Below are 13,884 nucleotides of genomic sequence, written 5' to 3' on the forward strand. Positions count from 1 at the left end.
GTAACCAAAAAAGATATTTGCAGACAATAAGCTAAGTTTATTGGAAAATGCTGAAGATGTTCAACAAGAGAGGTTGAATGGGGGAACTGGTTCAAAGGTCGTCTTAGGTTTGGCATGTACTGAATTGGGGAGCTCAAGACATAAGACAGGGGGTTTAAGAGGTAAAAGGGCTTGGAAGTCCCATGGTAAGGAATCCTTGAAGCTTGGGTGTCTACGAGCAGCTATCAAATGATATGGCTATACAGAATATAAAGGCGAATATAATGATTCGACTGACAATTGTTAACATATGGTTTTGAATCTTGATGAAGAGGCTTTCTTTGTAAATAGGTATTTAAGGATTGGTTTGCTAGCCTGCTAACATGAAATTGTGAAATCTCATGAGACTACTTCGTTCAATAATCAAATCATTAGTCAATAAATTTAAATGATCAAGAATATCAAGTGAGAGTGCAACACATGTCTCCATAAATAGTTGCACGTGCAACGCACCTGCAGAAAACTAGTAATGTGAAATTTAAAAAATATATTTGAAGATCGAAAAAATGTGCTCAAATATCAATGTGAGTTGCAGTAGAGTTTATGGTTTACAATGTTTATTTGGAAAAATAAATTATTAATCGATTAGTTAAATTTAAATAGTAAATTATCAAATAGGTAATGTTTACATTACCATTTTGAGCTTTAAAAGTATAATTTATGCATCAAATTGGGCAGAATATACATTAATTCTATAACAATATCTTTTCCCTAAACAACATACAAATCAAAACGATAAAAAATGAACACCGCGACTTCTTTAATAAGACCTCTTTAAATTTTCACACCTCCAAACAAATTCTGTGACTCTCTCACATCTCTTTCGTACTAAACATATAAAGATTGATCTCTTCAATTTTCGAGAAATGTCATATGAATATGCCTAGAAGTTCGTTATGTTCCTTCAATCGATCAACTGGCAGATATATCTCTAGTTCCAAGTTCTTTGTATACGTTGCAAAATTTGAGTAGAAAATTTAAATTTTATGTTTGAAAAGGATGATTAGGATTTTTTTAGTCTAATGTGTTGTCTTATTCTATTTTAGTTTCACTTTGTTTTTGCATCATCATAGTACACTTTACTTTTCATAATAAAGAACATGAAGCTTCTTTCTCCATTAGAGATTTTTGAAAACTTTAGCCATATCATCCCCCTCCCATATCCTCTACAATCTCTTGGATATTCGCTTAGGGTTTCTTTAATCTATCCGATGCTCTGTTTAGTATATGATTGGTTTGAGTAATTCAAATGATCTCTCGTATTTTTGTGATGATCTCTTTCTATTTGGATAGAATGGATACATGGTTTTCACAGTGAGATGTTGTAAATTTGACTTGCTATATTGGATTCAAATTTCATGGAGATTGCGATGATTATCACGTTGGTTATTAATTATCCTTTATTTATTTTCACTCATTCTTTAGGGAAGTGCAAGATGGGTGTCAGTTCTCTTGAAGTCGTCATGATTGTGATAAAAGTTCTATGAAGAGTGTGATTATCACATTGTTTATTAGTATCACTCTCTCCATTTCTTTCACTCCTTTTTCATGATAGTGCAAAAGGAGTGCATTACTCTTGAAGCTGTTACGATTGTGATCTGAATATTTATAGTTATTATAATTATTGTGCTTGATATTTGTGTAATCTTTCTCCATTTCTTTTCCTTCGTTTTTTATTGAAACAAAGTGCACATTTATTCTCACTTATTTTCAGGAAAGTCCAAGATGAGTGTGGAATCATTAATACCGTCAAGACCATTAGAGTGTATTTGATTGACATGGAAAATATCACCTAGAAAAGAAAATATTTTCCATCTTTTGTGAAAAATAAAAACCACCTCTACCCAAAAAAAATATTTTCCTTAAAAACAAGGAAAATTAGGCATATTTTCAAAAGTTGGAAAATATTTTCCATGGAAAAAAATAGCAATCAAACACTCAAAGTAGGAATTTGGATGGAAAACTGATATTTTTCATGGAAAATAAATGTAATCAAACACACCATTAGTGTCACCCCTCAATTTCTTTTCTCTCCTTTTTGAGGACAATGAGATGAGTTGGCATTGTTAACTTGTTAATTTTTTGCACATACATATGTACTTATATACCTGTGCAACAAAATTAAATTATTAATATGATAATAATAATTTTACTTCATTCGATACCAAGTACTCAATAAGTCAAAACCCCATAAAAGTTGAAATTGTACCTTTTTTTAGGAAACAATAAGGGTTGTAGCTTGCATGGTCCCCCAAATGAACAACTACCTAAATTAATAGTCTCAAACATGTCATTGGACAGTTTGAAAACTATCAGATTTTCTACCAACAGTTTTTTGACACATCAACATTGTCAACGAATCGGATAAATAATATATGTATATATATAGCCAAGCATATCACGTGCGTTGCACGTGTAACGTACTTGTAGAAAACTAGTAATGTGAAATAAACGAACATAGAAGTAATAGGAGAGGAATGAACGTTCATTAAATTTAGTTGGTAATCTTCCTACTTAATTTCATACTTGAGCTTGGTAGGTGGTTAGCAATTCTTGATATTGATTTATTGTTTATCTTTAAAATGCAAACTCGAATGGAGCAATCAAAAACCTTCTCGTGTTACTAATCCGTCGATCGAAAAGCAAGCATCATTCACCTTTTGATTCCCTCGATACACTATCACAGCCTCCGATGAAGCTCAAAGAAGGAAAAGGAGCAGCCCCATCTCCTGCACCTCGTCAATAAACTATACTTGAAACACTGAGTAAAGGTTCTTAAAGCACTAAAAATAGGTTCAACAAAAAATTCCAAGTCGATCAGAACCTTAATAAAAAAAAAAAATCCATGTGTTGTTCATGCTATATTTATCGTATCAACATATATTTACGTTGAAGATATCACCCTTACATTGTGCAGCAGAGAAAATTAAAGAATCATACATCCAGGTCCTATGAAGAAAAAAGGAAGAACACAAACACAGGAAGTCCCAGAACCTATTGTAGAAGGTATTTTGTTGGATTCTAGTGTTTCTTAATTTGTTTTAAATTTTTATTACTCAAGTTACTATAACCGAAATATATATTAGCAGATATAATAAGCTAAGTTTATTGAAAAATGTTCAAGATGTTCAAAAAGAGAGGGTGAACGGGACAACAGGTGCAGAGATCATCTTAGGTTTGGCATGTACTAAATTGGGGAGCTCAAGACATAAGATGGGGTTTAGGAGGTAAGGCTTGGAGCCCCATGGTAAGGAATCCTTGAAGCTTGTGATTGTCCATGAGCATTTATCCAGTGATAAGGCTATACAGACTAAAAAGGCAAATACACTGGTTGAACTGACAATTGTTAATATATGGTTTTAAATCTTGATGAAAAGGCTCTCTGTAAAGATCTATTTAAGGATTGGTTTCCAATCTGACTAACCTGAAATCAGGAAATCTCATGGCACTATTAAGTTTAATAATCAAATCATTGTCAATAATTTTAAACGATCAAGTTATCCAGTGCACGTGCAACGCATATCTCTATAAATAGTTGCACGTGCAACGCACCAACAAAAAACTAGTAATGTAAAACTTAAAAAGAATATAGAAGTAAAAAGAAGAGGAAGGAATATCTATTAATTTTAGTTGGGAATCTTCGTACTTAATTTTATAGAGTATGGTCGGTGTTTTAAATAATAAAATCATTCGCACATAAAATGATCAAGCATATCATGTGAACGTGCACGTGCACCACATATCTCTGTAAGTAGTTGCACGTCCAATGCACTTGCAAACAACTAGTAATGTAAAATTTAGAAAGAATATAAACGTAAAAATAGGAGGAAAGAATATTTATTAATTTAGTTGGAATACTTAATTTTATAGAGCATGGTAGGTGTTTAGTGAATTTTGATATCAATGTAGTGTTTTTCTTTAACATATATACGACGATGGAAAGAGTGTTCAAATATTAACCAGAACTACAGTAACATTTATGGTTTACAATGTTCATTTGGAAAAATAGATTATTTACTGATTAGTTAAATTTAGAATTGTATATTATCAGATAAGTAATGTTTACATTGCCATTTTGATCTTTGAGTATATTTTATAATCAAATTGGACAACATAAAGATTAATTTTATACAATATCATTTTCCTAAACATCGTACAATGCAAAATGATATAAATCATGCTACGTGTACATCTTTGTTGACGTTAAATTTGACATTGTTGTAAGATGACAGCCATTTACACATTGATCTTAACAACACTTCAATTAATTGACACATAGATTGGAGTGTCAAACTTAATGTACATCAAGTGAGTACAATTAGTTTAATCCTACGAAATTGGCACTACAGCTTCTTTATGAAGACTTCCTTAAATTTTCACACTTTCAAAAAATCTCTTCGTACTAAATATATAGATTGATCTCTACTTTTTTCAAGAAATGTTCTACAAATATGCGTAGAAGTTCGTCATGTTCCTTCAATCAATCAAACAGCAGATGTGCTATCTCTACTTCCAAGTTCTTTGCATGCGTTGCAGATTTCGAGTAGAAAATTTATAAAAAGAAGACTTCTAGGATTTTTTAAGTCTAATTAATGCTCGATGTGTTATCGTATTCTATTTTAGTTTCGAGTTGTGATTGTATTAGCATGTTGGACTTTACTTTCCATAATAAAGAACATGCATCTTCTTTCTCCATTACAGATCTTTGAAAACCTTAGCTATATCATACCCTCTTCCCATATCTTCTACAATCTCTTGGGTATCTGATCAGGGTTTCCTGAATATGTTCAATTTCTGCAATTAATAGGTGATTGATTTGAGTAATTCAAATGATCTCTTTCTATTCGGGTAGAAAGGGTACATGGTTTCATAGTGAGTGTTGTAATTTAGTACAATGCTCTAACTTGTTATTTTTTGTTCTTATATTGCGCAATTGGATCCGATTTTCATGGAGATAGTGATTTTCACGTTTGTTATTAGTATCATCATTTCCCTTCATATATATTCACTCATTCTTTAGGAAAGTGCAAGATGGTTGCGGTTCTCTTAAAGCTTCACGATTTTGATAAAAGTCCTATGAAGATTGTGATTATCACATTGCAAATCTCCATTTCTTTCACTCCTTTTCAAGGATGGTGCAAAACTCTTGAAGTTGTCATCATTGTGATTTGAATTTTTATGAAAATAATAATTAGAACTTTGCTACATGTACAGAAAATATGTACATGTAGTTTGATAGATACACGTATCAAATGCATCTTCAGTCAATTTGAATTATTGAAATTCAAATCGACATGCATTTTTAAACTACGTGTATAGATTTTCCATACATGTAGAATATTTCTCATATTTATCTTGCTTGACGCTAATTGTCACCTTCTTCCATTTCTTTTCCCTCATTTTTGAATAAAGTGCACATTCTTTTTTACTCATTCCAAGGAAAGTTCAAAATGAGTACGAAATTGTTAATACTGTCACTACTAATAATTGTCGTGATAACTATTTGTGGCAACGCTCAATTTCTTCTCTCCTTTTTGAGGAAAGTGGAGGACGAGTTGGCATTATTATCTTGTTAATTCTATGCTTATTTTTACTCATTCCAAGGAAAGTTCAAAATGAGTACGAAATTGTTAATACTGTCACTACTAATAATTGTCGTGATAACTATTTGTGGCAACGCTCAATTTCTTCTCTCCTTTTTGAGGAAAGTGGAGGACGAGTTGGCATTATTATCTTGTTAATTCTATGCTTACACACATACACACATGCATGTACTTATGTACCCGTGTAACAAAATTAAATTATTAATACGATAATAATATACACAATTATTAATATGATAATAAGATTTTATACTGTTTTTTAAATATTTTTAGTTTTTACTTCATTTGATACCAAATACTAGAAAAGTGAAAACTCCATAAAAATTGAAGTTGTAGCTTGCATGGTTCCCACACCTACAACTACCTAAATTAATGGTTTCTAGCAGGGACGGATCCAGCCGCTCAAGTGAGGTAGGGTGGATCGTCAAAAATTTATCAAACACTTCCCAATATAACGATATTGTTTACTAATATTTAATTAATTTATATTAAAAGAATCTCCAATCAATATATAAATGCACTAAAATGTAAAAATAATATAAATATTAAAATATAATTCAGTATAATCCAAAATAATAAGGAATAAAAATCCATTTTTTGAATCATATACATATTATCAAGTTTCAAATTTTTATGAATTTAAGCGAGACAAGATGAATTTTATATGTAGTGGTTAATCGATAAAGACAAAAATTTATAAATAATGAATTTTAGAGCTATTTTTCCCCCAGAAAGAAAAATATTTTTCAAACTCTTAGAAGAACAAAGAATTTTACCAAATAATTCGATAAAACTTATCAATTGAAGTATATATTATGAAGTAATAATTTCAGTCAATAAATTTTTAAAGCAATGATTTTTAGAGCTATTTTTACCCAAAAAGAAATCTTATTTTCAAACTCTTAAAATAATAAAGATCAGTACTTAAATTGTTCAAATTTGAATTTTAAAAAATAAATTGATAAAATCTAATAATAAAAGTATATACTATGAAGTAATAATTTGAGTTAACAAATTTTTTTAAAGAAATTATTTTAGAAACAAAAACGATTAATATAGAATTGTTTAATTATTATTTATTGTGTTAAAAAATTAAAAAGAAGAAGAGGACGTGAAGGGAATCGAATCCTATACCTCTGATACGTTAAAAACGGACTTCCCAATTGAGATACAAAACTATATCAGCGTTAATTAAAACAAAAATAGTATACAATTATTTAACTATTATTTATTGTGTTTGAAAAATTAAAAGAAGAAGTGAAAATGAGAGGAGTCGAATTAGGTGCCTCTCACTTGCAAAACCAACGCCCTACCAAATGAGCTACGATCATAATTGTCAAAAGATGGTCCAATTTTACATATTTATCATAATAACTTCATTAACATGAAATTCCTTTTCTATCAGAGTTTGTACGGGCGACCGAGCTAGCTCGCTGAGAGCAGCTCCGCCTCTGGTCTCAAGCAAATCGCCAAAAAAGGAATAAGAAGAACTTAAATTAGAGAAACTACTGAAAAAGAAAAGGAAATTGGAAAAGAAAAAAAAAACTAGGGTCTGGACTTTGGATGGGGGCCGAGAGGCCTAGCAAAAAATTGGGGAGTTAAATTTATCAATGGCTACCCAACTTTAACTTATTGTCACCTTGGCCACTCAATTTGATTTTGTATCACCATGGCCGTCTACCTTTATACTTAGGTCACTATGGTCATCTAATTTGATTTTATTTCATTACAGCCATCCAATTTCATATAACATTTCACCATAACCACCCAATTTTATATAATGTTTCACCATGGCCATCAAACTTTTTTTTCTCATCATTTTCACTAATTTTAGAAGGAATAAAACGACAGCTTTGCAGTATATATATAAAATAAATTTAAAAAAAAAAAATTTATTTAAAAAATAAAATAAAAACTTATAAAAAAAGATACTTAAAAATTTAAATAAAAACTTATTTAAAAAATTTACTTAGAAAAATAAAATAAAAACTCATTTAAAAAAATTAAAGTAAAATAAATACTTTTTATAAAAAAGTAACTTAGAAAAAAATATAAAATAAAAAGTTATTTTAAAAAACGTTCATTTTTAAAAGATAATAAAAACTTATTTTAAAAAAAAGTCTTAGAAAAATGAAATAAAATAAAAAATTATTTTAAAATTAAAAAAATTTATTTTTAAAAAATATATTTTATATATAAGACAAAGTTACTGTATACCTCTTTTAAAATTAGTGAAAATAGTGAAAAAAAAAATGATTAGTCATGATGAAATATTTATGAAAGTAGGTAGTAATGATAAAATATTATATAAAATTGGATGGTCACGATGAAATAAAATCACATTGAGTGGTTATGCTATATTAGGTATGCAATTAATTGATCACGGTGAAATAAAATCAAATTGAATAACTGACACTAAACTTCTATTTGAACCCTATTTTTTTACATTTTTTTTATTATTTTTTCTACAGTACTCATTTTCGATTACACATTCTTCATTAAAATAATATAACACTAAAATAAATTTTTTCTTTTTTAACTACACATTTTATATCAATTACTATTCCATAATACATTCCTTCAAATTAGTGAGCTCAAATGGGCCTAAGTATAAAATTAAGGCTCATCATGAATTTAACCCAAAACTTGGAGCACCAGAAAAACACAGCAGTGCTGTAAAAAATTCACATCTAAGGAACTCAAGAGGCAGCAAAGTGCTCTCTTTCTAAAAGGTTTACTGATCGAGGTATAATCCGATGAAGAAGGTTGTGAAGACGTTTATTTCTTAGCTACTGTAATTAATTCCCTTTCAAAGTTTAAGGAAAAAATTTAAACCCTAAAAGGTACAACAAAGTTTACGTGGAGTACCACGACCTTTTGGCGGATGAAAATGAGTCGGAGCTTTTGAGGGAGTACGTAAATGTGGCGTTTGTGAGGCCAGCGCTGCCACCAGAAGAGATTGTTCAGGGGTTTGAAGTGAACGACATCGTTGATGCTTTCCACGGGATGAGTGGTGCACCGGTGCTGTAAGGAGAATAATTGACGGAGGTTCGAAGTTTGTAGTCGCTTTTCAAAATCCTCCAAACTAGTTCCAATTTGGCGTTGTAGACCTGCGGGTCCACTGGGATTGGGTCGACTGTCTGTGGCTCCGACCCGTTCAGCTGGTAAAGACCCCAGGGCTTTTAGGGTTTATGAGGTGTAACATTTTCGTCTTATTTTTCTGCAATATTATTTTCGCATTGTTTTCTTCTTTTTATGTGCTGCATTTTTGTCTACTTAAGGTTTTTAGGGTTTACGAGAGACTATTACTTTTTATATTTGAGTTTTTTGGGGTTGAAAGGTGGCCAATTACCAAGCATACTGATGATAAGTTGATATTTTGGTTTGCATTTAGGAATTATCAGATTCACAGAAGTGTAGTATCCTTATTCCGAGCTCGATCTATTGTGAATTTTTATTTTACTATATTCATATTTCTAAATTGCTAGAATTTCATATTGGATGAAGGCGCTCTCTCTCTCTCTTTCTCTCTCTATTATTTTTCCCTATTTTGTAGGTTTATATTTTTGGTGAGTCATGATAGCATAAATGTTTTTGAAAGCAGTATACAATTTTCGAAGTTAGATGTACTTTAGCACATGAAGCTGTTCGATTATATCTCAGTGGAAGCTGTTGTAAGGGGCTGGGAGCTGTTGGTGTGATGGTTGATTTTTTGTCGTGACATTCTTGTAGATGAGGATTATTACTAGTTTTAATTTTAAGAACTGCTGAACTCTGTTGATCAGTAATCTTACGAGATAATATCACTTTTAACTTTCTATTCATGATATTGTTTTCTTAGTTCTTGTGATATATTCGGAAGAGTACAGAAGCATTGATGTTTGAAGTGGGGAGACAAGTAGAGGTCTCATTTGATGCAGAAGATTGTCGAGATGCTTGGTTCCCGGCAACTATATTGGACATCTTAAGAAACGGATCTTTCCTGGTGGGGTATGGGAGCCCAAAAGTTGGTGATGAGGTTCGGCCTCTGAAAGTAACCATAGATCCCCTCCGTGTTAGACCTTGTCCACCACTTGTCAAGAGTAAAACATTTGATCTGCTGGAAAAAGTTGATGCATCTTTTGATAATGGCTGGTGGAGTGGAGTAATTACAAAGGAGCTTGAGGATAGTAGGTACCTTGTCTTCTTCAAGGAGACGAGTAAGAATAGGAAATTCCATCAGTCGGAAATAAGACCACACATGGAATGGAGGGATGGCAAGTGGATCACTTCTTCCAAGGTTTGCTCTAGCTTTTCTAGCTTTTCGCTCAGCAGATTCCAATTCTGTTTTGTTTGGAGTGATCAGCATTGTCCTTGTCCGCCTTTTATATTCTCTATCTAAATTAACCGTGCTCATAAAATGTTTTGGGGTTTCTAGCTGTTATTATCTGCATGTAGTTTTAAATGAGTTGCATGTTCTTGAACAATCTAGTGGCTAATACTTTAGTGATAGGGAGGAGGCAGAAGGACCTTGCTTGTCTGTGCTGTGCATGTGGTGCTAGGCAAATTGTACTTCTGGTTTGAGCACTGACCTGAATGGTTTACAGAAAGTGATTCAGTTGTGTACGCTCCTTTTTTCTTTCACGACATTTGGTTGAATTAAATTTGTTTGCTGTTGTTTGATTATATTCAATCCATGGATAAATTCAATCTTGAACCAGTAGAAGGGATGGAAAATTAAAGGTTAATCTATCTCGATTCATGGTATGGTTTTCTTTGCCACCATGCCATGGGGTAAAATTTTTAAATTAGTAACTGAACTGATATGTCAGTTTCAATTTGGTCACTTAACTTTAATTTGTTACAAATGAGCTATTCAACTTTAAATTTGTTTCGTGCTGATCACTAAACTTAATTTGTGCAAAACGAGTCACTGAACTTCAAGTTTGACTTCAGATCGATCTTCATTTTCAGTAATAAATCAATAATGTTAAATTTCACAACCATACATTTTCCATATTGGAGAGGAGATTCATTTGAAAGCTTCTTGACTTGATGCTACTTCTGGTAGACGGTTTCTAAGTTGCAAGGAGATTAACATTGCATTAAACAAGTTTTATAGTCGGGTGACTAATGTGGAACGATTTAAGCTCAGTGGATAACATGAAACGCGTCTTAAAGTTGGATAATTAGTTTAGAACAAAAAAAGTATTTAGCTACTAAATTGAAACCTACCTAATCTGTGAGTTTTTTACCTGCAAGCATCATGTTGAATTTGTACCTTAGGCCGAACATTTTATTTAATTTACAAATATATTTCAGTAAAGTACTCCATGTAATCTGAAGGATTTGTTCTTATCATGTTGAGCACTGAAGGATTGGACAACTTAAATTGTAAACCGTCTTTTACTGTTGGTCTGTTACTCACAATTAAATACTGTACTCATACCTTTATTTCCTGTTTTTTTAAATAATATTTCAGCTTTTCCCCCTTTGCACCAATTATCTGTATATGTTTATGTCAAATTATCTAAAACCAATTTATTGTACCTGCACTTATGGCTTCATAGTGGTATGCCTAAATTTTTCTTATTGTTATATACACTATTGCCAGAAAATTTGTGCATCTATAATGCTTAATTGACTTGGGTTATTTACCCTAATGTCTTTGGCATTTCTTTCAGGATGTCTCAATCCCATCTTCAGAAGATGGAAAATGGGGAATTCATATTTGCACCAATGGCACTGCAGTGGCTAAACCAGTAAGGAGCTCTAGCAATGGAAAGGACAACTCTAAAGAGAAAATGGAGACTCGAATGGAGTCAACTCCTCACAATCGGAAACCTTCTCCTGTTTCTGATCAATTGACTAGGAGCAGATATCTTTTACCTTTTGATTCTCTTGATACGCTTTCACAGCCTCTGAAGAAGCTTAAGGAAGGAAAAGCAGGGTCCCCATCTCTTACACCTGATCAACAAACTATACTTGAAACACCAAGTAAACGCGTGCAAGGTGGTTCTATAAGCCCAACCTCTGGAAGTACCATATCCAGCTCTGTCAAACCACCTGTGCCTCAGGATTTTTCCTCTAATAATCCTTACTGGGGGAGGAGAATTGTAAGTCACACCATCCAAATTCTTCATGATATATTATCTTCATTTTGCTGGTTCAATTGAATAAGGTGAAATACCTGAAGATGATTTGAACCACGAAACGCTCGGTTTTCATTTCGGTCGTAGGTGTAACCAACCTGCTATGAAGGATATGGCAGAAAGAAATTATAGAAAAAGAGCTCCAGTATAAAGATCTTCATTAGTGCGTAAACCGATTGTATACCGCCACTGATAAACACCAGAATAAGCGATATGGTAGCTATGGTTTTAGTCCCTCCTGTTTATTATAGGAACTTCATTGATGCTACCTTAGTCAAAAGCTGAGAAATTATAGAGGAAGTACTAATCTGGAGAGATTTGTATATGACCGTCATATTGACCATTGTTGATACATGATGTGAATCCACGAACACGTACGAATGCACAAAATGCTGTAGTAACTCGGTAGAGATAAACTGGTCTTCTGCTATTTCAAGCCGGTGAAACTATTTGAAATTTACACGTGACTGTTACTGTCCCAGTGGATGCACTCTTTAATCTGATTAGTTATGTAGTCACTGGCCCTCACTTCTAGTTTAATAGAGTTGAGTGTTTGTAGTTGGATTGTATGAATTGACCATAACTAAACACATTAAGGAAGTTTTGAAGCTACTAAAAATTTGTCCTAAATATTGGTTAGCTAAAACTCCAAGCCAAGTCAAGCCAAATAGAACCTTGAGAGAAGATGAAACAAGCGCAAGGGGTTGTTTGACAAAAGTTTTGATAAAAGTTTTAGCAAATTTTAATAGTAGTTGATGAAATATCGGTTGTAGAGCTGATAAAACTTGTGGTCCTATGAATTTGGTGTTAAAATTAATTGTTGCCTTTGACCTCAAACTTTTAGTAACTTTTGAAGCTTTCCCAACCAAGCAATAATTGAAAAATTTAGGCTCATTCCTGTGTTGTTCGCGCTATATTTTTCGCATCAACTGACATTGATGCTGAAAACTGTTACTTTTACATCATGCAGCAGAGAAAACGAGGAAAACAAAAGATGCCTACATCCAGTTCTATGAAGAAAAGAGGAAGAACACAAACACCACAAGTTGGAAATCCAGAACTTGTTGTAGAAGGTATTTAGTTCAATTCTTGTTTTCTTAGTTTGTTTGAATTTTTTATTAATTCAACTTACTGTAACTGGAAAATTTATTAGCAGGCAGGGAGCTCAATTTAGTGGAAAATGCTGCAGATGTTCTAGAGGAGAATGTGGATGGGGAAACTGATTTAGGGATCGTCTTAGGTCTGGCATGTGCTGAATTGGGGAGCTCAAGACATAAGACAGGGGGCTTAAGAGGTAAGAGGGCTTTGGAGTCCCATGGTAAGGAATCTTTGAAGCTCGTGAGTGTCCTGGAGCAGCTATCAAATGATTCAGCTATACAGATTATAAAGGTGAATATAAAGATTGGACTGGCACTTGTTTATATATGGTTTTGAATCTTGACGAAGAGTCTTTCTCTGTAAATACGTATTCAAGGACTGGTTTGCCAAGCCAACTAACATGAAATCATGATGTCTCATGGGACTAATTAGTTAAATGATCAAATCATTCATCAATATCCTAAATCTGCATTGCTAGATTTATTGCGATATATAAGCTAAAAGGTGCAAGGGAGATAAAATGGTATTTTAGGATTAATTCGTAATCTTGTTTTTAAGCTTGTTACTCTTAAAATGTAAGGGAAAAAACATTTTGCAATCATGAAGTTGCCTTCAATTTCAATGTGCATCCTGTGATCAGGTGCTACTTACCTTGCTGACTAGCATATAACAGGGCTTTTTGAGTAATTTTATGTAAATATTTTCCACTTAAATTTTGGATTATAATATTGATTACAGTTCTTTGAAACTCTTTTATTATCCATAGTGGTTCTATTACTTTTTGTTCATTTTTTTCTTTAAGAATTATACTATGGTACTTCGGTCCTTTCATGTTTCCCTTTCATCATTTTTATGCTGCTAAAGTTATATTCATCTTATCTTTCTCTTTTTGTTTCACGGAACGCGATTTCCATCTAACTGTTCAATCCTCATCTTAGTCACATTTAATTGAAATTCTATATTTCCGTCTCTGGAGCTTTCACCCCCCCCCCCCCCCCCCCCCCTTTTTTTTT

General features: G+C 32.5%; 1 protein-coding gene across 8 annotated transcripts in view; it reads left to right on the forward strand.

The window, feature by feature from the left end:
• The first annotated feature begins 8,301 nt into the window (after positions 1-8,301).
• Positions 8,302-13,884, forward strand: part of LOC111405720 (DUF724 domain-containing protein 7-like) — an 11,669-nt gene continuing 6,086 nt past the window's right edge. Inside the window, exons 1-5 of one of the 8 annotated variants that reach the window (XM_023034728.1) lie at positions 8,302-8,838; positions 9,484-9,921; positions 11,306-11,737; positions 12,744-12,846; positions 12,927-13,162. In XM_023034728.1, coding sequence (XP_022890496.1) covers positions 9,520-9,921; positions 11,306-11,737; positions 12,744-12,846; positions 12,927-13,162 — 1,173 coding nt within the window. In that variant the 5' untranslated portion in view covers positions 8,302-8,838; positions 9,484-9,519. Of the gene's footprint in view, positions 8,839-9,483; positions 9,922-10,221; positions 10,245-11,305; positions 11,738-12,743; positions 12,847-12,926; positions 13,163-13,884 lie in introns of those variants that run through there. The other 7 variants (XM_023034730.1, XM_023034731.1, XM_023034732.1 and 4 more) reach the window with 7 other exon arrangements.

This window comes from Olea europaea, chromosome 12 (assembly GCF_002742605.1).
Source record: "Olea europaea var. sylvestris chromosome 12, O_europaea_v1, whole genome shotgun sequence".
Classification (NCBI taxonomy): Eukaryota; Viridiplantae; Streptophyta; class Magnoliopsida; order Lamiales; family Oleaceae; genus Olea; species Olea europaea.